General features: G+C 35.5%; 1 protein-coding gene across 2 annotated transcripts in view; it reads right to left on the bottom strand.

Annotated features, from left to right (window-relative positions):
- Nucleotides 1-25657, bottom strand: part of LOC149803513 (uncharacterized) — a 64281-nt gene extending 38624 nt beyond the window's left edge. The window contains exons 1-4 of one of the 2 annotated variants that reach the window (XM_089953258.1): nucleotides 25517-25657; nucleotides 21888-21962; nucleotides 15514-15567; nucleotides 1622-1703 (exon numbers count right to left, since the gene is read on the bottom strand). In XM_089953258.1, coding sequence (XP_089809384.1) covers nucleotides 1622-1703; nucleotides 15514-15567; nucleotides 21888-21962; nucleotides 25517-25617 — 312 coding nt within the window. In that variant the 5' untranslated portion in view covers nucleotides 25618-25657. Of the gene's footprint in view, nucleotides 1-1621; nucleotides 1704-15513; nucleotides 15568-21887; nucleotides 21963-25084; nucleotides 25117-25516 lie in introns of those variants that run through there. The other variant, XM_089953259.1, reaches the window with a different exon arrangement.
- Between the last annotated feature and the right edge of the window lie 590 nt (nucleotides 25658-26247).

Below are 26247 nucleotides of genomic sequence, written 5' to 3'. Positions count from 1 at the left end.
AAAGGTCAGTGACGTTTATCCCCATTTTTGTGATGCAGTCGTTCTAAGCAATGTTGAAATGCATATTTTCCCAAGACACAATGGTCACATTCAGCAGGTGGTCGCTGAAGACAATGCATTTATATAATAAAACTGATCCATGCATTACGATTGTGGTAATAAATAACAGGTGATCATTCAGACATTGACAAGAACTGAACATTAGCAGCTTGCTGTACAAATTTATAACAGTAACATCTCCCTTTCTGACTCTAGTTTACTATCATTTGTTTATGCATTATTGCTTTAGAATTGTGTATGAATTTACCAGAAAGTACGTTTTTATTTTGTCTTGAAAGTGTAAATACCTAACTCATTAAAATGTGATCCTGATATGAAAAGAATGAAAAACAATAATGTTCAACGAGCATATCTATTTACAGAATGGCATCACAGCATGTATAATGAAGGTATTTAAGTTGCGCTGAATGAAGTACGTGGGCAACAGAGCACATAATTTAAATATAATCTTCAAAATACAATAAAGAAGTTTCAGAAATAACGCTTTGAAAATAATTTTATTTCTGTAAAAATTCAGTTACAGTTTGCTTTGATGTAAGCAACTTTAAATAAATACCAGTTACACACTATGTCAACTGGGATAATATTATGAAGTAAAGGCCCATTACACTTCAAAATACTGGCATAGCTGTTAGACAAAATTCCTTCAATACCCAAGTTAGTTTCAGGGTTTAAACAATTAACTGGCCTGGACTGCTGTTGGGAAACAAAGGACAAATCTGGCACTTATACATGAAGGACACACCAAAACGACCAGCTTGCCAGTGTGTGGAAAATTATGATTCTGTTCAGCCAAAATAACAAAACTAAAATAGACTGATGATCTTCGACAATCTATATTCAGAATTTTAGCCATTATTATGATGACTCTATCATGGACATGTGACAGTTATGTAAATATATGCTAGTTATGTGCCTTATAAAATTAAATGTGTGTACCTTTTCAGAAAGATTACATCACTCTGTAGGATCACATATCACTGAAAACAATAACTCATGAGTGTTTAGATCAAAGTAAATAAAACAATGCATGTCATGCTGAAAAGTAATCTGGAAGAATGAAATTTAGGAAAAACAATGAATTCAGCAAAATCTGCTTACAATATTTTGGGGAATAAACAAAGATATTAGCGATGCTAGGCTTGATGTGCAGTGTCTAAGTAATATACATTATAGACAGCATGGTCTCCTGTGTAAACTCTAATTAGCTTATGAACTATGAAGTCTTTATTTCCTTTTACTTAATTTCATGCTGGAGATGGAAAATATACACTTGCAAAATAACAGTTTATTGACATGGCTACTAAAAGAGCTGCTCACTGCTGTGTGATGTGTCGACCGTGCAAATTTTGCTTGACATTTTTTGTGCTGAGACACCCAAAATGCTATCTATTTACATGAATGTAAGTCTAAGGACACACAAAAATAACGATATTTTAGGGGGTCCAAAGAATTACAGCAATTATGTAATGTGAAATTGAATCAAATAACTTGGAAGGTAAACATAAATCAATGCAAGTCAAACACAAGTCAAAACAAAATTCCTGAAATAGAGACTTGCCTGTGCTACTTTGATGGCATTTTGTGTTGCACCACCTGGTATATACTCCACATCTTTGAAGGTGTCCACCATATCTTTATACCTGCACACAATGATAACAATTATTGGTTTATAAAACTAAAAAGGGGATTTTTTCAAACAAAATAAGAAAAGTTTAAAAGTCACATTTAAAAAAAAAAGAAATTGAACTTTCTCCATAAGTTACTTTATCATTACATAATTAGGTACAGTAGCAGAAAAGAACACATAACTGCACTACTACAGCAATGAGATGCTACTCAATCTGGTAACTACTTGTGTGGTATGCCTTCGATCCACCCAATTTTTATCTCATCTTATTTATTTTGGAAAATTTAAAAGTTACAATTCTGAACTTAAAAGGTGATATATTTTATTCATTTAAACATTTTTTATTCCCTCAGATAAATCAATAAGTTTTTCACACAATTCAAATTTTTCAACAAACTGAAACAATCATTGACAAAATAAATTAGTTCTAAAAATCAAGAATTTTCTATGAAAACTGTCAAAACTTGAGGACTCTTCAAGTTTGTACTAACTACATTTATTTTCAAAACTTCCATCAGAAGAGCAACAAAAACATAATGGCAACATGAATAAAATGGCAACAAACTATCACATCATTTATCATATAAATTCTAAATATGTAAATGCTTTTACCAAATAAAAACAGAAGAAAAAAGATAAAGAAATTGACATTAAAATCATAAACTGGACACATACCTTATAAAAACTATATTTTAATGATCAGAAAATACACGTTTGGTCCCATCACCAATAGGTTTGTATGAATTCCTAAGAAATTGGAACCAACAAATTACTTCAAAGAATAAAAGTGGAAAATGAATCAGTTTCCAGACATTTTAGTTCAGATATCGACACTGGGATGCAGAGTCTGGATTAAAAAAGTATGATCATATGCATTCAAGTCAATGTAAACACATAAAGTGAAGAAACAGTCTTTGCTGTGTATAGGCACATTCTTGTTAAGATGATTTCTTCTTCTGAATTTAATTTTTTTAAAAATCATAATCATGTCAAAATTGAAAATAAAATATGTTAAGTGTTATGGTATTAACAGCGTATGCAGCAATTGATTTTGAGTTACCAATTAATAAAAAAACTGACAGCATAATGGGCTAAAAGAATTTCCAGGAATGCAAGATAAGCCTATTTCTCCTTTTTAACTGCTTAGTGATAAAAGTATCTTCTGGTGCTGCAATTCCTCAACAGGATTTTTCAACTAGAGGCTGTGGTGGCCATATTGGATGTCAGACTGCCACTATTTCCAATTAGGACTAAGAAGACTTCATTACAGTCTTTCAGTGAAAATCTCATGTCAATTCAAGACATATCACAGCAAACAAGATGTATGATTGGTACGATTTTCATTTAGAACAACTAGATAATATATTATCATACAAAGTCTACTGGATAAAACCTCATGCTGATATGACCATCCAATTGGAAGAAGTAGAGATAACAATATTTTCAAGATGACCACATTATGGCCATACTGTGCGTCAGTTTGAACCATTTTCAATGAGGACCAACTAAACACCATAAGAACTCTTCTGAAGAAAACCCTTGCCAAAATGATTTTCCAATTAAGAAGAGTTTTGATATCAAGATTTTCAAGATGGCCACCATGATGTCATATTGGACATCAGATTGACACCATTTTAAGATGGGAAGAAAACATCTCAAGAAGTCTTCTGGTGAAAACTACATGCTGACATACTTTCCATTTTGGAGTGTAATATCAACAATATTTTCAAGATGGCTGCCATAGTAGTTATATTGGATATGAGACATGGTACCATTTCCATTTAGGGGGCACTCACCAGTTAATACGTAATTTTGAGAGAGTGACGTATGTAAGGTCAAGTAGTTGGCATTTAAAACATGCACAATGGAGAGAATGTTGGCATACCTCTATGCTACATTAATATAATTAGGATGATATTTCTTTGGATATTGTACTTTTGGAAATTTTACACGATTTAAGCACACTGCTAACTAAAATGACTGCTCCCTTGTGTTAAAAAATCAGCCTGAATTAGTCTAAAGTACACCATACATAGCAGCTATTAAAATAAAAATAATGAATTTTGCCAGACTAGACAATACCAGCTTCTGAAAGTGCAATGAATGAATTACCAAATATATAAAATGTAAAAAAAGTTATCGGCTCTTTTTTTATACAATTTACTTCTTAAGTTCAGGAAGTGAAAATGACCAAGTAGAGCTAGCACTTTTTTGAAAGGTGTACATCTGAAGTAAGGCCAAGCTGTATACTCTATAACCCATAATACACCCATCAATCATACACCAAAATAAAGAGAATTAAAGGTTCTTTGAATTATGCCTAAGATATACAAGGTCTTTTTTAAATAGCCAGTATAACCAGTGAGGAAAGCCGTGGAAATTCTTTTTCTTTAAAATCCTAATCCTATGCAAAATACGAAACTGTAGAGCACTACCTTAGTATCAACCAGACATAAGATGTCTTTTGGTGAAAGCACTTATCAAAATGACCAGATATCTAGCAGAAATACCCAAAACAAGAGTTTCAAGATCACAGTGACCATACTGGATGTCAGATTGGCACCATTTTCATTTACAAGTAAGTAGACATTTTCATGTCTTTTAGTGAAAACCCCATACTGATATGACCATTCATTCTGGAGGAGTAGCAATAGCATGATTTTCAAGATGGCCACTGTGGTGGGCATACTGGATATGCATGATGCAGCATCATCATCCAGGGCTAACTAGAGATCAAAAGAAGTCTTCCAGTGAAAATACCATGTTAATAAGACTTTCATTTGGGGTGTGGGGTGTGTGTATGAAAGCAAGCTCTTCAAGATGGACACCATGGTTGCTAAATTGAACATAAAATCAAAACCATTTTCATTTAGGACCATCACAGGTCTCATCATAAGGAGTCTTCTGGTGAAAACTCCAAGCTGATATGACTTTCTGTTGAGAAGTAGTGATAAAAAGATTTTCAAAATGGTTGTTGTGAAGGCCAGATTGTATGTTAGATCATTACCATTTTCATTTAGGACTCACTAGACATCATAAAAGTCTTTACTGAAAACCCCTGTGACAGCCATATTGCATGAACAAGCAGCACCACTTTTTTTTTATTTAGGACAAATGAGGCACCACAAGAAATCTTCTGGTGTAAACCCCCATACTGACAACTTTCCAGTCAAAAGTATCAGCAATAACATTTTCTAGATGGTTGCCATGATGGCCCAGTGGTTGTCAGATTGGAACAATTTCATCTAGCACTAACCATGCATCAAAAGAGGTCCATTAGTGAAAACCCCAGGTTGATATGACTATTCATTCAGGTGTAGTAATAACAAGATTTTCAAGATAGCAACCATATTGGACACCTGAGAGTGACCATTTTCATTTAGGATCAACTGGACAATAGGATTAATATGAGTGTAAAGTTTGATCACAATCATCCAAATAGATTAGGAAGATTAATAACAACAAACTTGTGCTGAAGGATCAACCAAGTGATGGACAACAGGCCAGCCCATAAACCATGACCAAAAAACTCCCCTAAAAATCACCATTGATTAAAGACTGAAACTAAGGTCAGTACATAGCCAAATAAATGAAAATATGTTAACTATAAAATCAACTGCATTGTACATGGAAAATATTTCACAAGGTTGTTCAGAATAAAATAAAACAAGGGTCCCTCAAAGGGACTGATGCTCTACTGGACACAGACAATTTCCAGAAACTCAAGATGATTTCTTCTTTTTTAGTGATAACAACATCATTAAATTTAATGGTGAGATGGACATACTTGAAGTCAAATGGCACCATTTTCATTTAGGACCAACTAGATATCATAAGTCATTTAGTGAAAACCCCATGTTGATATGACCATACATTCAAGAGGAGGAGATAAAAAAAGATTTTCATAATGGCCATTGTGGTGGCCTTACTGGCTGTGCAGCTGGCACCATTTTCATTTAGGAACAACTAGATGCCACATGGAGTCTTTTATTTAAAATCCCAAGTCGATATTACCATCCAATCAGGAGTTGAAATAACTTGATTTCCAAGATGGCTGCTGTGGCAGTCATATTAGATATCAGATTAGCACCATTATAATTTAGAACCAACTAGCCACTATAAGAAGTCTGTTAGTGAAAATCAAATGTTCATTTGACCATCTATTCAGTTGGAGTAGCAATAATAAGCATCTTAATTAAGCCACTCTGGCATCCATATTGGAATTTTGAGCAGCACCATTTTCATGAAGAACCAACTAGACCAGGGACTGAATGTGTGTGTAAAGTTTCACGGCAATACTCTAAGTAGTTTAAGAGTAGTAACAAAAACTTCAGTAAACAGACAACAGGCCAATCCAGGAGCTATCCTGGTCTGTGTGTTGATTTTACCTCTTCTACTACAGCCTTGGAATTTTTTAAATTAAAGATAAAGGTGATATGTAAGGGTTATGTTACAGGGACATCTACCAAGTCAGATTTTAAACATGTTGGATTTTACTACCATTTTTGTGCTTTGATAGCATGGTGAAGGGTAACTTCAACAAAACAATAAAATTCTTTAAAACATGTACACAACAGAAGTGGAACTATATACTGCGGGTGTACTTGATTAAAAAACCCGCAAAAACAGGAAACCTAGACGGGAATTAAGTCTGTGCGTGTTGATGGTCAATTTACATATCTGAGTTGACATCCGTTGCATTTTACGTATCTCAGGGAGTTGCTGTATGTAGTTCTTTGCTTATAATTTAAGTCATCTTGATGATATCAACATATTTGCCCAGTTTTTACTGAAACTGAATGAGAAACATATCCTCTTGATCCAAAGAAACAATATCTGACACACACAGCTCTCACTTATTATAAAACCAATAGTAAAGCTGCTTTTTTACATAGCTGAAGCAAAATTCACCAGAATTTTGGTTTTCAGAGTGGTAAAAGATTCTGCCAATCATATACAATATTAACATACTGATCTTGTTGTCAAGTCAAACTCCTCCATCATTTCGAAAATGCAAAACTCAAATCTATAGTTGCCAGTGTTAACAAGCTCAGTTGATCACATACTTATAGACGTAGCTTATAATCAACGAAGATTGTATCAAATAAGCTGATTTACCAAATTTGATCAAAATCCCATAAAATACAACCTCAAGCCTAGTTTTAAAAAACATCGTCAGATGCAAGGTCCCTCATAATGTGCATGGGTTGTGCTCATAATAAAATAAAAATCATGTAACATCTTGACAAGATTAGCCAATTAACCAAATTTTATCTTTAAATGTGGTGGTGGGGGCTAAACAAGTTTTCATTATATAAACCTTGCCAGCTACCAGTATTATCAGAAGAAACATGTTTAATGAAGAAAGATCAATAATGAGTCAAAACCTTTCCCCAACTTTTAAACAAACAAAATCGTGGAATAAAATCCGGGGATTTGAATGTCTGTCACTCTCACCAGGTTCCTCCTTACAAGAGTGTAGTACCCCTCTTCCCACAGGGATACAAATTGGAATTGATGGAACCAAAATGGGGTCTTTGAAAGAGGTGGAGTGTCCCAGAAGCAATGCTGGTAACCCTCCTTTGTTGGCATAAGGACCTATTCTTTGTCCATTCGGTCTAATGAAAAGTCAGTCTGGCAATAGTGGTACATTAAGAAGAGGGGGACTTAACAGAAGTGTGTGAGACTCCCTAGGGACAACCTCTTCTGTCTTGTGTCCCTCCCTGGAGAAGGGGGCTTAATAACTGACTGTTCACCGTCTCATCTTCGCACATTGTAGGACCTTGGACCAACATGTATTTCTGTCTAACTGGAGAAAGAATTTGATGGTTATCTCCCAACACAGCAGATGGTGAGTGGCAGTCCCCCTCTCCTTCCATCATGGCCAAAAGCTTGCTAATGCAGATCCATTGAGCCATATCATGGACAGAAAGGAGAAAGTGATGGGAGTCAAAAAGCCACAAATGGGTGGTGGGGTGGTGGTGTAGGTGTTGTGCCAATCCCTTTCCCAAGATTAATGGGCAAAATCCTGAGCCCAGTGCCAAAACCTGATACTGAGTGACCACTAACAGAAGGCAATATGCACTGACAGGAGCCTTGTGACAAACATTCTGAGACTGTCACTTGACTTGTTATCAAGTGCACTTGGTAAATTAAACTTGGCATGCTACCCAGTAACTAATGCCAGATGCAACACACATTTGACACATTACTCATGGCTGATGACCAGTCATTGGGCAATAACCACTCAGGCAATGTAGACCTTATTGTGGGAAGTACCAAGGATCCCTCCCTTGCAGCATCTGAGGACTTCGTTTAATGTCTCTGTGATCCCACCCTTGCTGGGGAGAGGCAACTCCCAGAACCCTAGTGCGAGAGAGAGAGCCATGCAGACCTCTCTTATGGGAGCTAGTGACTCCTTAAATTGAGAAATGCCAGATGGGGTCTCCAGTAAATAGGATGAAGTGGGTACCAAATGCAGTGCACACTAAGCAAGTGGGTGTATCTCTACAGACCATTTTATGACTGCATTTTTGTCACCTTGACGCACTGCTGAATGCAAAACGGAAAAAGGAAACAAACAATGAACCAGAACAAGCACTGTGTAGGTAATATATACTCTTACACCAGTTACTATGTGAGGAATAAAAACAAAGCTAGTGAGGTACTCAAAACCAAGAAATTAATAACTATCATATTAAAAAAAACCAAAAAAATGCCAAAAGACAGCATAAATGAAAATGTTCAACACCCAAGAGACACAAGAGAATTGCATAAAGTCCAAGGAAAGTGGGGACAATATTCTGTGTGACAGAAGGTATCAGACTGGGATCATGCTTTTTATTCAAGACCACTAGTTACTAACTGAAAGAGTGAAGAGTTGCCTTGGACTAGGTATTGCAGCCAGATAAAGACATTAAAATTCAATCATAGCAGTTGTTTTACTGATAAAAATTCCAGGGTTTGATATTGGTATCTAACCTGCAGAATGAAAGTTAGTTTATGGTAAAACAAAAGCTCTAAAAATGTGGTCTCCTCCACAACACAGTTTTGGGTCTTTATGAACCAGTATAAATGCAATAAGTGAAAGATTTAGAAAATATCAACTCATTTTCTCCAGATGAATCACTATAAATGCAATCAATGAAAGATTTAGAAAATACCCATTTTCTTCAGACAATCTCTGAACCTATTGGAGCACATCTGTTATTGACATTCAACAGTACATGTATATATACCATCTGACGTAGAGCCTATAAAATAAGTTGCAAATATAACTGACACTATGGTGCCCTGAAGAACACTCGTTCGGAGGATAGCTTTCAAAAAGGGTGGTACCCACCGTAACCCTGAAATTTCTATCTTTCAAAAATTTGGCTATAACGATAGGTAGGCAGCCCTTTAGACCTTTGTGGAATAGGCCATTCATTATGCCATACTTCTTAGATCTAAGCTGAACTGCCCATCCATTATGCCATACTTTGTAGACCTAAGTTGAATGCACATTTCATTATGCCAATCTCCCATGTCAGAAGCAGTTAACAAAGAAAGGTTCTAATATATGTTCTCAAATAAATATTTCCAGTCTGTCTAGATGATTAACTGTACATCTATGGCACCTGAAGTCTCAAGTCGTTTGCTGGACTCAAGGTGCCAGAAAAGTCTGTCATATATCATTCATTCCATGATTTTCAAACACTGCATGTTAGTGATGTGGGATGAGAGCTGAAAGGGATCAGGTCCCTTCTAGGTTTGTTAGTGGTATAAATTTTGCTACTTGCCAAGTCAGCTGAAGCCACCAGTTTTCCAAATTTTACTGAAAATGTTTAATAGCATACTGAGAGCTGTATCAATTAAGTACTTGATAGTAGTCTTAACTGGCATGGGCTTGAGCAAGAGTCTTGTAATTCCTCTGAGAGTAAAAGATTGTAATGTAATGTTGGCATTGGCAAATATGAAGTTTAAAGGAAACTTTTTTCAGGTTTTTGACAGTGCAAAAGTTTCAGAATAGTTCTCTGGTAAAGAATTTTGGGAGAATATCTTGGTTATTGTATCTGAAATGTCTGGTCTGGTTGTCAGATATCTTTAAGTGTTTCATACAGCTTTTTATTTTTTCCACTGATTTTCTGTACCACACTCCAGATTAATTAATAAAGTAGCACAAGTTCTACCTAGAAATACAAGATATGTTTTCCTCTCTTCAATGGCATCATGATGTTTCAGCTAGTTGTTACAATGGTATTTATATTTTTAAGGATTTTTCCCCCCGATGTTGTCATGTTTAGGAATCTATGATATTGTATTACCAGCAGCATACTGGAGTGTTTGTAAATAAGAGTACTGAATCCATTAAATTTTCACACATTCAACTGTCAATTCTTGCACAGAGAGTCTGAAACATTCCCAGTCTACCTTGTTTAATTCCATCTCAGCCATAACCTTCAAGATTTGAGCATTTTACTATTTAAGTGTTCACCACAGTCAATGTTATTTATATTTAATCGTTATTATTTGTTGGCTTTTCTTTATGATCATATGTTATACACATTTGTATTTTCTACTTGACTTTAGTCCAAATTCAAGTTCACTGTGTATCTGACTAGGGCCACTGATTTAGTAAACAACATTATACATTGCAATATTTCTCTGTGAAAATAAATTAAATACTATGATCCTTATCAATGGAAGTAAACATGTTTATCTTAATCTGAGTCTAGGAAAATGGAATTCTCCCATGGAAAAACCTGTTGTACCAGATGTTTGCCATGTTCTTTATTATAATTTAAGTAACAGACCTTGTACTTCTTGACAACTGATAATGTTCTAGAAGTGAACTTTTGACCTTCATCCTAGTTCTAGCTTTGTATCCTAGTTTTTTAAAAATATATTGTTGTTTATTTGTGAAATTACTCAGTCTTGCCTAAACATCTTGAAGCTGAGTCAGTCTTATTGCTGTGTTCAGTTTTTCATTTGGGTGGAATTATTTATTGAAATTATTATTCACTGAAAATACAAAGTGCTCATCAATAATATTCTTGAACTGGAGCATTAATTTGGAATTGTGGAGGATTCAGACAAGAACATTTTTGAATTACATCACTGATATATAAAAAGACTTGGCATGTTATCACTCTTCAGGCTATTGGCACATTACCACATTCAAGTCTACAGGCACATCAACATATCAAATATTGGTATTTATTTTGAATAGCAATGAAATTCAATTACAACTTCATACATTTGGACTCTATTCATTGATAGATACTCTTAATTTCTTGGTAATGAGCTCCTGTTGTGGCAACTGCTTTGCGCAATCTAATATGGTAGTTAAAGACTGGCATGGTAGCATCGGTTTTTTATTTTAGAACTCTACATCCCTATATACATGTAATGTATTTACTCTCTGAATGGAACTGTGTGCCCATTCTAAACAGAAAATTGCAAGGAAATTTTTAATTTTATTTTTGTTTTCTTTATATATAAAAAATGGATTTTTAACAAGAAAACCATTCGCCATATTCAAGTCCAAAATACAAGACAAATATGGGAAACTCAGCAGCTATGTATCAAACCATCACACCCTTTGTAACTTTAAGCCTAATTTGCAGACACCATTGTTGTCATCATCACTATCAATATATTTTTATAATGTTTGCAAAGGATTAAATCAAGGTATTTTTGTGATGCAGTCTTCCACAGTAGTATTGAAGCATATTTTGCCTAAATATTGTGGCCACATTCTGCAGGTGGTCACTCATGACAGTGAACTTTTATATAAATTATTCTTATTCTTCTTATTATTACTACTATTATTATAGAATTAAGATTACAATTTCTTATGAACAATAAAACAGCCATTAAGCGAGTAGTTTTTGTCCATTTGCATGAAATTATCTGCTACCATAAATGGGAGATTACATTTGGCTATAATGTTGGCAAATAGTATTTCGGCATGTGTAACTTTATCATTTAATTTAGATTCTGTGTACATAGGTTTCACTGATGGCATATTTGTTGTCACGATTAATAGGTTTTGATGAGATGCATTATGTTATTCTTGCCACCATAGCAGATTTTAAATTCAACTTTACAGGAAGAGAAGAAAATACATTCATGTCAATTTGAACTTTACTGCAACCACTGAAATTGCTGTTTCAATTCATCATTGAATCTTGTGTTATACAGTGGAACCCCGCTATTACATGATAACTGGGGTCCAAAAAATTGGATCAAGTTAATAGTGGGGTTGTTTAATGCAGGGTTTTACAGTATTTTACTTTCTTCGAGAACAACTCATTGGCGCATATGTGTATTCGTGTCTAATGTATATGATGAATAGGGTATTAACACCGTTTACTATCATGCTGTCGTGACATACAGTTCATCCATAATCATAGCTGCCAACCTTCCAAGCTCGCAATTAGTGAAAACAGAGATAAAAATCAGTGAATCTGGACATGAATTAGTGAAAAATACCATGACAATAACTCCATCCACTCTGTCCGTCAATACTACACTATATCTAGATCGCAAAATAAAAATAAAACACTACATATATGCAGAAATATATCTGCGTTTCTATTTGTATTATGGTCTTCATAAACTTCACCTGTTCTTGTGGTTATTTACCAAGATTTGAACTACCTCAATTGCTTGATTGTAAATTTGCTTTCAAAATAGTTCAGGCTTCTTGCCTGCTGATTGATCATGGTGACCAAGTTTTCTGTGGTGTTCTCCGGCATTGCTTTAACTAGTGCAGCACTTTTGGTTCTTCCAATGGAAAATTTGGAAGCAATCCTTGTGTCTGAGAACATTTGTCAGAACAAATGTTTAGCATGGTCTCTAGCTGATAAAAGGTAGATTGTGTTCTACAAGAAAACTCACAAATAATGCTTCAGCGTTGGTAGCTTGCAGGTCTACCGTTGAAGGCTTAAAATATTCCAGAGCTGAAATCTGCAAATTCTTAATTTTCACAACCTCTGCATGTTTTATGTGACCAATGTGCTTCCTCACATCATCTCTGCCATCATGCCCAATACTAAAATTTGTGGCACACTGTGTGCAAAAAGCATGACGTATATCAATGTTTGATGGCTGAATTCACGGACAATTTTTGGTATATTCCAAATTAAACTTCACTTTTTGAGCAATACATTTCTTTTTCCTTGGTGGTGAAGCCATTTTCAAGATCTCAGATGCGATGCTGAATGGTAATTCAAATCAGTGTTGGTGATGCATGCATGGAGCAAAATTACGGTTAGGCCCCAGTTTCTCTAATATATAGAATGAACAGAATATTAACACCGTTTACTTGCAGTCTGATAGCGTACCGTCGGGGCATGCAATTAATAAATAATACATATGAATCCACTGCAAAAATTGCATACATATTTAAACTATTCAATAATTTTGTCACAGATCATTATGTGTCTGAATTCAATGAGAAAAATTAACAGCAAAATTAGGTTAAGAAAGATGAAGCATGTGTATGGTTCATTATGTTCCAGTGTAAATACAAATTTCATGCTGCTGAAGTTTCTCATATGCGTTTCCATGTAAATTTATCCATTGTAAATTTCCAATAATTAATGGTTGTATGCATACAGCAAGAATAATTAACAATCAACACATGCTTTCAGCGTGCATATAACTTTTACTTCAGATTTTGGGAATATCGAAAGAAACATGTGAAAACTACTAAACTAATCATTGCGCAAAGTGCAGAGAACAACTTGTGTTTGTGAACTTGCTTTTCCATAACGGAAAAATAATAACGAGTTCATAAGCAAACACAATACACACATAAAACCTGAGAACTAAATGCAGTAGGCCTGCAATGGTCATGATTCACTTTTATACATTTTTTAAAGCTGAATACATGTACAATTTCATACCCTTTCAATTTCCAGCTAATAAAGCAGACATTATTTACTGGTCAACTGATTACGTCTAATAACACCACATAGCCCAGCAAACATGTTGGCAGCTTTAGTTTTTTTTAATGTTTATTAAATTGTGAGAATCTTTTATCAACCACTGCATTGTCAGCTGCTTGATTGTGTATGCAGTTAAAGAAATATGTTGGCTATTGTTTGAGGAATGATTGTATACAGAATTAATTGAAGACAATCACAAAGACCACTTACTGGCTTTATATTTATTTTGGCATAACACTTCAAGAACCTGGTGGAATTGTTAAATTTCAGAAGCTACACCATGATCGTTTTATATTCAAATTCATATGCGAACTCTCCCCCAAACTGATAAACGCTTTACACACTATTTCTCGTACTAAAAAAAAATAATTATTCCCCGTACGAGAAAAATACACGTACATGTAATTAAAACATCAGGAACCACACCACGATCATATTAATGTTGAATTCGTATGCGATCTCTTCCCCAAAATGATAATAAATTTTTTATACACTATTTCATGTACTTTGAACAAAAAATATTTTTTTCATTTGCAAATGCATATACAAAATTTCGGGAGCCACGCCACAACCATGTTATATTCGAATTCGCATTATCACAAGGTGAGTTATGTCAGGGTCACACTTTATTTCAGTTGCCTGGATTTTGTTGTTTAGGCATTGGGTGATAATCATGTCCAATCACCTGTGGTAATACATAGTTATTGACCCTAATCCATCTTGACAACTTTAAGCACTGAAGCAGAACATACCTTGTGGAGAAAAAGTATTATTTGCCATTTTATTCTGACTGAATTCGTAAGTAACCCAACCATAATCAACTAATGCCTTTTGGAATTACTTCTGCTCACAGACAGTATAATCCACTCAACAAACTTAAAACAATGAAGCTAGCTGACCATAACGATTCGATCAAAGGGTGAAATTAGCAACTATATTGTCTTGCCTTACTTAAGCCAGTTCAGTCACATGATCACAAGCTGTATTAATTTAAATATACTACACTGGAACTGAAATGTGGAAAAACTGGGGAAAATGTAATTTTTCAATATTAATTTTGTGTTCACCAGTTTTCAGGGAGTGACAGGGGGATGGGAGAAAAAAAACTCTCATGTGGGTTGTTCACATGTAGGTGTTCTTGAATAGCTGTTTACTAACTGTTATCTATACTACAACTGTGATTTTCACAGCTTGGATGTAAAGTTATAATAGACATACATAAATATGATTGGGACAAAAAGAAATAATTATTTTTCTAAATACATATTTGAACCGTTTCATTAAGAAGAAGAAAAAAACACCAAAATACAGATTAAATACAAAGGTTATTGCTAATGTTAGCTGTATTTGCATCTAGTGCAAATATGATAAAGTTACATATGTGACTTGATGCTTTTAAAAAGGTTGAGTCTTCAACAACCATTTTTTGTATATATTACATACAGTAATTAAAATGCAGGCTATTTAGAAGCAGTGTGCAATTTTCATTTCTTTCCTCAAACAATTCAGCACTGGGGATCTTGTACTACAAAACTCTAGCACTGTAAGGGTTCATGCTCATGGATTTTCCTCATTACTGAATTCATCCAAGATTTTACTGATACAAGCTTACATTGCAAGTTTGATCAAAACTGGGTCAGATATACAGCTTTCTGAGGGTTTCAACTGGTAATGGACAGATGACAGTCAGACTGATGACAAAGATGGATCCATACCATACACTCACTTGGCCTCATGGCCAGATGAGCTGAAGCTTTTACCGTGTATAAAAAATGTAACCATTCCATCTTAGTATGTGAGCAGTCATATCTTCATTTATTAGGAAAATTTAAAATCTTGCAATGCGCTGCAAGATTATAATCTCTTTATGATCTGGTGAAAACTTACATGGGCTTGTGCTTTTCCTCTGCGAGAATAGCATCATTAGGTTTCAGGTCATACCTGTAAAGAAACAAAGCCCCAGTGTGATTAACTGTTTAACCGCAGCTACCAAGAACTTCTTAAATAGTCTCCAGCAGCAATTATAAACATTCATTTTCATGCAGAAAATAAATTCAGACTAAAATGTTGTCCCCTTTCATACACCTCAAAGCTTAGTGCTATAATGAGCTGATGAAAGAGATAAATTATTTATTTAAATGAACTGTTCATAAAATTTGCTCAAGAAGTTATTATCATTTTCTACTCCAGACATTACTGAGTGAAACTCGCATGTTTGAATAACTTTGGAGTGACAGTTGGTATGAATGTTGTTACAAGCATAACTGATACATCGCTGTAGTCACTACAGCTGAGGTATCTCATGAAATACATGAAGATGATTCATTGTAAATGATCCATCACCAGGGTAGATATAGCCATGCCTACAAATTAGCATAACACATTCAATAAAATCAGTATTTTATGTTTCAATTAGTTTATATTTTGTATACATTGAAAATTTCATGAAAAATGGCTGAAAAAAATGACTATTTGAATTTGTGTATATTAAACTGTATATACTCGTTAGTAAGAGGAGTCCAACTGCAAGCTGCACAGACCCAGATCTGCCATCACATAATGTGCCAGCAGATCTGGGCCTGTACAGTTTGTTAGAAGTAATCAGTAGGCCAAACAGCATAGACCCTGATCTGCTGCCACATGATGCTATGGCAGATAAGGATCTTGTTGTCTGCAGTTTGGCTCGACTTATAAGCGAGTATATATGGTTGTGGCTTATTCACTGGCGATGGACATTAAGCCTGAATGTGAGACAAGCTTCCAGTGCACTTAAATACATGAAGCCTCACACCTCTGACAGTGAGAGCTCTGGTTGGTGGTCCATTGTTATCGCCATGTTTTACACGTAGGTCTGGCTGGCACATGGTAATACATTAAATTCCACTACTCATTCACATGTATAATACATAGCTAATATGGTGCGGGTAACCTATCACAGCATACAGTGTATAGTCATTTTGACAAACCATCTCATGATTAAATTCAACAGCAGTTTAGCTTTCCCTGACCAAGCCAGGCCAATGATTAAGGTTCAAACTGACTTTGGAAACATCACACTGTTTGTGTGGTCTGGACTTCACCTGCACAGAAGTCAATGATAGTAAATTCTCTTGTCATGATGCCATGTTGAATATCACTTGTTGTGCAACTCAGTCATGTCTTCATATAGTGTGCAATGCTGTAATAAAATAAAACATACCACAAATCCAATGCAGGTTGAACAAACACTTAAGGTTTTGTTGTAACTGCTGGAACTTGTGTTTGATGTGAAGAAAAAAAAGTTTACATTGTTTAAAAACATCTTTGATGGCCATGTCACTGCTGCATTAAAAAAGCTATCCAGGAACACCGCTGAGCAAATACCCTGCTGAAAAACATCTCTATTTCCATCGGGATCAAGAAACAATGAGGGCTTACATGGCTGGATATATGAAAAGAGAAGAACCTATAAAACTTGTTAATGCTGCATGTTACCAACAAGATCTCACATAACAAGCATCAAGAGATATTATGAATGCCAATGTGCTGATAAAGATCACATCCATGACTTGAATATGATCACATTACAGGGCCGTGTGTTGGAGAAAGAATGGCTAGAGTGATCATCAATGGAGGTATAAAGGCCAAGATTGCATTAGGACACTGTCTCTCATGGTCACCAAGAAGCTATTTTATAATAAAGAAAGTGCATGCACTGGAAGTAAAATATGAAATAATAAAAAAACATGTTTTAGAAAAGCAGACTTTTAGTCCAGATCTTGTGGTTATTGGAAGGGTGAAGCAACTGTTGAAAAGTTATTATGTGCAGCAAAAGTCACCCATGGGATTGTATAAGCACAGTTGGCAAAACAAGCATTGTGGTAAATTTACCTACCTGCTCCAAGAACAGTTATTTGTGAATGGGTTAATTTGAGAACACCTTACAATGTTCATCAGGCTGATTTTGTTATTTCTTCAGCACAATTGTGGAAGTATATGTAGGTATTAACCATTTTAGATGTCATCATTAGATACAAGGAAGCAGAGCTGTTGACATTGAAAGATTGTATGAGTGTCGCAGTTGAACTTAAATGTATTTTTACACGTTTATCATAAGCATGGCCATGCCTGTTACAAGTATATCCAGGTAACAAATTTCATGAAGCTGTTGCTGCATTCATAACAAATCACAAGGTGCTGGTTTGTGTTGGACATATTAACATAACATTGTGATCAAGCCACTGTGGAACAATTATTCAGACATCAGTATGCACAAGAATTGTTAATGATATCTCAGTCTGATTTGGAGTGCCAGCAATCTAGATAGATCTTGGATCTCAAAGCAACCTTAGGAGTGGGTGACACAGCTTCGATCAGTCATAACATTGTTGAATAATGAATTCACACGTGATTGGGATTAAACCTGCTGAGGCACTTTGGAATAACACTGTCACTGTTACTCACAGAATTTTTTTTCTCACAATCACCTGTGTTAGACTCACTGTGAAACAATTTGCTTTGGTAATGGAGGAAACAGAAGATGGTCAGTATCATGCTACCAAATTGGTATCGTCCATCGATGTTTTTACAATTTCAGACCAAACTGATTTTCTAAGAGAGCATATGTGTGAGAAGAACTGCAAGTCAGTTATCAACAACCACCAAGAGCTATTTTAATGCATGAGAGCATCTACTGTAATTTGATTCTCAATTGTGTGGTGCCCCTATGCGTAAGTGGCAGTTCTGTCACAAAATAACCATTGCTTGGTGTCGATTGGTTCCAAACTCACCTTGGTACAGTGATACACACTTAAGCAACATTTTTTTGAGTGGATCAGAATTGCTGTGTGTTTGAATTCATGTCATTCCCAGAGACATTCCATGACAACAGTCCTTCGCTTTTTTTTAATGTCTTTACCACTCTGTGGTTTGACCCAGATCGAGTACATTTAAGGATGCCGTCACACATCCTCTTCAATTGGCTTTCCTGCACATTCATCCCTGTAATTGCCAATCACATTTTCATACATGTTACTAAACAGCAAATGGCCTTTGGGATAATCACTTGTATCAAATGTTTACATGTATGTTGTATGCCATATCTGCATCGATATCATCAGTGGTGATATATACATGTGAAATTTGGATTTTTCACATAGCTTTAACAAATTTTCAGTCACATCGCTACAATGTCTGCTGTGTCAGATTTCAGTGATGACTAGCACTGGGGCATCATGTCACAGACATGTATCATGATGTCCCACCCAGTCACATTATCCTGACACCAGGCTGACCAGTCCTAACACTAACCTCTTGATGCTGAATGCCAAGCAAGGCAGCTGTTAGTAACATTTTTAAAAGTCTTTGGTATGAATCAGTCTGATTTGAACCCATGACCTCCTGCATCTGAGATAGAGGCTCTAACCACATGCAGAACATGTGTGTAAATGTGAGTGTTGTATTCTTTTATATGAAATATAGTTTATCTAACGGTAACCTCTCAATTTATGATGTTTGTTAACCCAAACAGAAGTTTTACCACATTATGCTATACTGTAGTTGCCATTATGCTATTCAGTAATTATAAATAATGCTGTATCATAAATGGAAATGTTGCAAGGCATGTTTGCATCTTTCAAGGTATTTTACCACATGGTAGCATCCAAAGTTCAAAATGATCTTTCTGTGCAATTAAACAGGTACCGTATTTTCCCGCATATATCCCGCAGACGCAGATAATCCGCACCCTCATATAGTCCGCGGGTTTTGGGGTTTTGTGTAAAAAATTGTTGGCATAACCCGCACCTTTGTATAACCCGCAACCATAGATTGATGAACTTTTTTGTGTATGTTCACATTGTCTACCATTACTGTTTTTAGAAGGACCGAATTCGTCAATGCTCACATGTGGATGACGAACGATACTACAACTACTACATTTTCACTCACCCGCCCAACATGCAACTTTGCATTTACGCTATCAAGTCAGTTGGCCCCAGTCCATATTCATCCCTCTGCATCAGTTCAAGTTAGTCACCCTGCCTCCACTATATTCCAGCTGGCAGCCGGCAGATTTTAATTTTGAAGCCAGGTACTTGTGAGCCGGATATGCAATGGTGTGAGGTCCTGAGGCTGAATGCCACAATTGTCAATTTCGAATGTAGCTCGCATGACGTCAATTAACTACCGGTATTCAGGCTCGGTATACAGTGCTTGTGCGCGTAGGCTGTCTATAGGAGCTGTGCCTCAACTACAGGCTACATAAACGCGGACATTTCTAAATAATCTTGTATTCTTTTTAATTGTAGATTCAAGTTTAAATAATTTATTTCTGTTTAATTTAAAAATGCCGAAACGAAAGTCTTACACAGCCGACTTCAAGCTAACTGCCATTGCGTATGCTGAAGTGCATGGCAATAGAGCCACAGGCAGAAAATTTGATATTGATGAGAGTGTAATCCGAGGTTGGAGAAAAGAAAAAGGAACGTTGGAGAAGATGAATCCATGAAAACGTGCTCGTCGCGGACCTAAAGCAAAATGGCCTCACCTTGAAGCTGACCTGAAGCAGTGGATCGTGGCCCAGCGGGAAAACAACCGACCTGTCTCGACAGTTGCCATCAAACTGAAGGCCAAACTCATGGCGGCAGAGAAGCACATTGATGATTTTAAAGGAGGAGTGCATTGGGTATATAAATTTATGAAGAGGAACCAATTGTCAGTCAGAACACGAACGACCGTCGGCCAACGTCTACCCGAGAATTGGGAGAAGAAGATGGATGATTTTCGTGAATTCATCGCCAGGGAAATATATTGAAATATTATTATGTGTAAAAAATTTGTGATATAACCCGCAAACCCCCCCCCCCCCCCCCGCGGGGTTTGTAAAATCTGGTATAACCCACGGGAGATATGCGGGAAAATACAGTATATGGTGTTTTGTTTACAAGCACCACTATTTTAACAATTCCAAGACCTTTTCAATCAGGAACATCATCATATATATATATATATATATATATACACACACACAACTTCTACTTCAATGAGATGCACAATCTTCTACTTCAATGAGTCAAGCAAGAAATGTAAAACTACAAATTTTAACTGAAGTGATGCATGATGGGATCCAATAAATATTAATCTTATGACCCATGATCAGTAGAGCTAAACAAATGGGAATCTACAGATATTGTCATGAGTTGTTCAAGTAAAGGATATATACAGATCTACTCAAATATTTTAATGCATAAGCAATCTCACAAAGACTTTTGTAACAGTACAGAAACTAAAATCTTGGCAAGTGTTTACTAAATTCACAGGGCTCAAAATCTTTTTCTTAATCCCTTCGTCCTGAAGTTTTAAACTGAATTTATGCTGGGTCCAGTCCTATGATATCCGGCAAACTTCTGGCAATAAGAGTTTGTTAAAAGTGGTCCGGAAGTGTGCTAATATAGTACATATTCCATGCAGTACTTGGTTACAACAACAATAAATATATATTTCTGTTACATCCCATTATTTTGTTTCTGATTTCTGCCCATCTTTTTTATCGTGCTGGTTCAATATACCTGTCATGATTCAATTGAGACACAGTCCTAACTGACTACTTGGGAATACAAATACCAAAGTCCAAAAGTTCAAAAACATGGGTCCCAGACCTCAGTCTTAAAGAATATTCAGCCTCTTAGACTAAAGTCTGTGGCTTGGAAAAAACAAGCATGACACAATAGTAGCAGATTATGCTTAGGGGCCATCCCTTTAGTACATACGCATGGAGGGTGGGGGTGGGTAACCCAAATGCATACGCTTGAATGTGGGGGGGGGTGGCTACCGATAATGTACGTACACATAGGAAATGTGTGTGTGTGTGAAACCTTGATAATAATTTGTCTAATACGTAACCTGTTCAACTGGGTTCAGTCAGCGTTTGAATTTAGTGGTCACAAGACAATTTTTGTTAAAGTTACGCAGCTTATTTCTTTGATGCAGCCAGACATTCAATGTCAATGGACTATCGGTTTTATTAAACACGTTAATATTATCAATACTTGATCATTTCTGCATGGATTAAATATAGGCCGTTCTATAGAATTCGGGGGGGGGGGGGGGGGTCAAGTGTATGTATGCAGGTGGGTGGGTGTGTGTAAAAACGTAAGCATGGAGGGGGAGGGAAGCAAGCTTTGCCATATTTTTTTGTACATACTAAATGGAAGGCCCTTTACTCTTCTGCATCAAAATTTCTACACCAACTCAAAGTGCATCGTACTTTCTTTACTACTTACTTTTTTAGGAATTCCTCTGTTCCATTGACCTGGATGTCCAATAATGGGTTGCCATAACCCAACAAAATGCCTTCTCTGTAATAAAATAAATTACAGTTATTACATAATGCTTGTATCCTTGCTTATTTACCAAAAATATATACGTGAAACAATATAAATCAATAGTTAATGAACTGTATATACTCAAGAGTCCAACTCCAAAGACCCAGATCTGCCACTGCATAATGCACCAGTAGATATGGTCCATGCAGTTTGTGAAGAGTAATCAGTAAAACAAGCAACAACAACCAATCTGCATGAGCATTATGCTATGGCAGATCAGAACATCTGTTTTTATTTTGATGCATTCATTTATCATCTAGGATTTTAAAAACATGGAGAGGGGTTAAAATGGCATAAAACTAATTTTTGTTATCTGATTAATGTGCCTCTTTCAATTCAAATCCAATGTAATCATCACAATACACAATCATGTCTGCTTCGCCAACAATAGGGATAAACTGTTGTGTGTCACATCTTTATTACAGGTTACTTGTCATGTGTATTTGTGAAAAGTAAGTAGTATATTCATTATATTTTTTGGGGGAAACTCAAACTGCCCCCTCACTTTAAGAACTGAAAATCTCCCTTTACAAAAATGACATCTGTATCTAAGCTGCACAGAAAACATGGCTGCTGTCGTCCTTGATAGGGAAGACAGGTATTAAAAATAGTAATATGGTTCGTTGAGGCCTAAAACTGTCTTCTCCACGGAAGTGTGCCACATTTAAAATATGTCAAAGTGCAAGATATCCTTGGATATTATGCTTTGACAGGAACATGAAAAATGCAATACATCTTATTTATATATAACCATACACATTTGTCTTTCTTTCTGCGTGTAACCATTACCAAACAAGAGGTTGCGAGTTTGAAACTTGTGGCAGCATCCAAATCTTTTAAAATACTTTTTTGTATTTTTTATGTTCAAACTTTCCTTAAAACTCACTTATTGCAAACAAATTTTTATTGATTTTTACTATCGGTTTATTCCCTTCCTAAGACAGGCAATTACTATGGCCCTTAAATATGCTTAGACTGGAACATGTAAAAGTGCAATATCTCTTTGAATATTATGCTTTGCAGACCAGGACATAACACGTCTCAAAACTGACACCAGCAAGATATCATATTGCTAGTTACTATTCTGTATTCTATAAACTGGTATCTGAAAAAATGAACAATAAGTTCTATTGAGTGATATTTTGTATTCAAATTTTATTCATACAAAATAAGCTAGTTGGCACTGAAAACAGTTGGATTTTTGCCAGTTGAAAATAATACATATCTAAATGCTACTAGTATTGAAAAAAAGTTAATTTTGAGCCCTGCAAAATGAAGTCTGTTTTATACAGCACAACATAATATCAAACAGCAAATTCAATACCAATAAATAAATTAGTGCCAACAGTCAGCAATTTAAAAATAAAATATGTGACAAGACATCATATCATTTCTATACAACACTGAAATCATTTATAGGTCTGCAAGCTTGTATCACAAAAAAATGTGATATCTATATAGATCAATGAAGTGTTACAGATATATCGCCCATCTTCAAAATTACCAACTGGTGTTTAAACGCTTTATTTTTCTGAATGATACAAAAGTCCGTTACTTGTGCTGGAACATGCAAACATCTTTAATTGCAGATTCTGTCAGAATATAAAGTTGAAACAGTTATATTTAATGACTAAATGAACATTTTAACGTAATCAAAATCAAGAAATTGTTGCTAAACCAGAAAGATAAATCTGTGTCTGCTATTATCTTGAACAATTAAACATGCAGCACAATTAAAATATCTATCGTCTTTTATTTTGTCAGTTTTATGGTGAGTCCTGTATCTCACATAAAGGACTGGCACTTTAATTTCCTTCAGGCCTTTCTGGCTTACTGCATTTTTAGCCAAGTTATGAATGCTGTCCTCATCATCTGCACTATTTACACATAATATAACCTTATCACAATTGTGGAAAGGATAAAATTTAAATGAAAATTTTCTTACTATGTCCGAAAAACTATGCTTTCTCACGTTTTATTATTTATATTATTCTTTTAGAAAACTAAACCATAAGTTGCTAGAACTTTGTGCCAGAAAGTAGCCACAACTCTAACACACAGAAGTATATCATCGATGTTTGTGCCAGAAAGTAGCCACAACTCTAACACACAGAAGTGCATTATTGATGTTTGTTGCAACCATGCCAGCAAACTAATTACATATGAAAAATTGACCTTGATGCAAATATTAACCACAACATTACAATAAACAAACTGTTGTTTTGCCACAACTGTATCATAGGCTTGATGTTTTGGTAGGGAATACACTAACCAAACGAAAGACTTTGTCAATTTTATTTACATTTAATCCTTCTATTCCCTTAAATTGATACTGGCCAACCCTATAACATAAACATGTGTGAAGATCATTGAAGAGCTGTAGTATCTTGGACAAGTTGTTGACTAACGTAACAAAAACACTTACCTATCCTGGACAAGTTGTTGACTAGGGTAACAAAAATACATGTACTTACCTTTTTGTTTCAAGTCAATAATATTGTATCTTTTCTAACATTCTGTAAATATGGTCCCATTATCAATTACCCATGAAAATTCCATAAATTCTGGAATTCATTGTACAAAGCAAGGCTAAAAGAATCAGTCTTCCATAAATATGATTTGCATATGCAGTAGACCAGCAAGTTGTTCTCCACCTTTTTTTTTTTTTTGACTGGCAAAGGTGGAGAACAACTTGCTGGTCTACATATGCAGGAGAAGATGAGTTGTTTCTATAGAATTTACTTTTTCTCGATTATCTGCAGAATATTTACTGTAAGCCTACAAAATTATATCATTTTTTGTGTTTTTTTATCAATGAAACTACAGTGCTGAAACCATAATAAATATTGTGACAACCTGGTACAAGCTTCAATGAAGTTCCTCTTACTTCTGAATAGAATATTCTGAACTTATTTGTACGGGTAGTTACTGTAGTTATAGGTGTAGTTTAATTTCAAAGACTATTAAATTAAGAACACTACATTATCCACGTCATGTACATCACTGCCCTACAATCATATCATAAATGTCAATGATGTTATCTATGTTATCAACGTCAGCCAGACGATATCTGTCTATTATACATCGTACTATACCTTGCCATTTTGCAATGATGTTTGAGACAGTGACCTGGTGGATACCATTTATATATACATCCACTTGGGACAGTTCAAAATTTTCTATAGGGGTTTACCGCCGTCGTAATACTGCAAGTTAAAGAATGAAATACAAAAATTAACCAGAAAATGTATTAGTGATATTAATTTACAATAACCAATTATTTTTGATTTTATATGCTATAAATATTTACTGTTTAAACAGAAATACCAACGAAAATAATCCTCACCTAACTATCCATGAACATGAGTGTGACAGACCTTAGCCAATCGGAATCGCTCGGATTGTAGAGCACAGTAATGAATCGTAAAGTTCATAGACTCATTTTGCTTAAAATAAAAACGGTTAAACTTAAAGTATATACCTTGATTTATGCTTATACATGGTCACGAGAAGTTGACGAACATTACCTGCAGTTGTCTAGTTTTATTTTTTTTCTATCAGAAGTATCCCCCTCTCCATTGACAGTGACGTTTGTTCTGGCCGGCTGAGCCATCTGTACCTCACGCATTGGCTCGATTCAAGGGAAAAGGAAGTCGCGCTTTAAAGGTCAAGAAAAGTAACTGTCTGTCTTGTAGCCAAGTGTATAATAACTTACCCCCCTTAGTCCGTCAACCGAAATGTATGTGACATAAAGCAGTTCAGATAAGGGGTTATTGGTTAGCCTGTTGTTTGTTGTCCGATAGAACAAGACATATCCCTTCTCGTCCATGAAGCTTAACACGCATCAATGTTCTAGTTGGTCACTCATTTATCCAACGTGGCCGACATGGTGGCTGACTTGAAAATATTGTCGCCCTTCTTCATTTACCGAACGTTATATTGACAATTGGTTTTCAAAACCAGTGTATCCCCTAGGGGTGCCAGACTGGGAGTCAAAACTCTCCTTGGTGTCAAAACTGGGGGTCAGACTAAGTAAAAACCAAACTTTGGTATCAGAACTGTGGGCCAAGTTAAAAATTTGGGGGTCTCTGAAGCACAAATGAGGGTAAAGGGAAACACTGGTTTTCTTTAGTAATTATGATGAAAGATATCTTGTGATGTCTGTCACAGAATTAGGCAAAGAAATAAATTGGTTTTGCTTTAGAGCTATTTGACTATTTTTCGTTTTACATGCGTACAACGTTATCTAGGGTGAATA

Source organism: Sinohyriopsis cumingii, chromosome 3 (genome assembly GCF_028554795.1).
Source record: "Sinohyriopsis cumingii isolate HCF-2022 chromosome 3, ASM2855479v2, whole genome shotgun sequence".
NCBI classification, from domain to species: domain Eukaryota; kingdom Metazoa; phylum Mollusca; class Bivalvia; order Unionida; family Unionidae; genus Sinohyriopsis; species Sinohyriopsis cumingii.
Note: the sequence above shows the minus strand (reverse complement) of the source record. Positions and strands in the feature narration are given on the sequence as shown.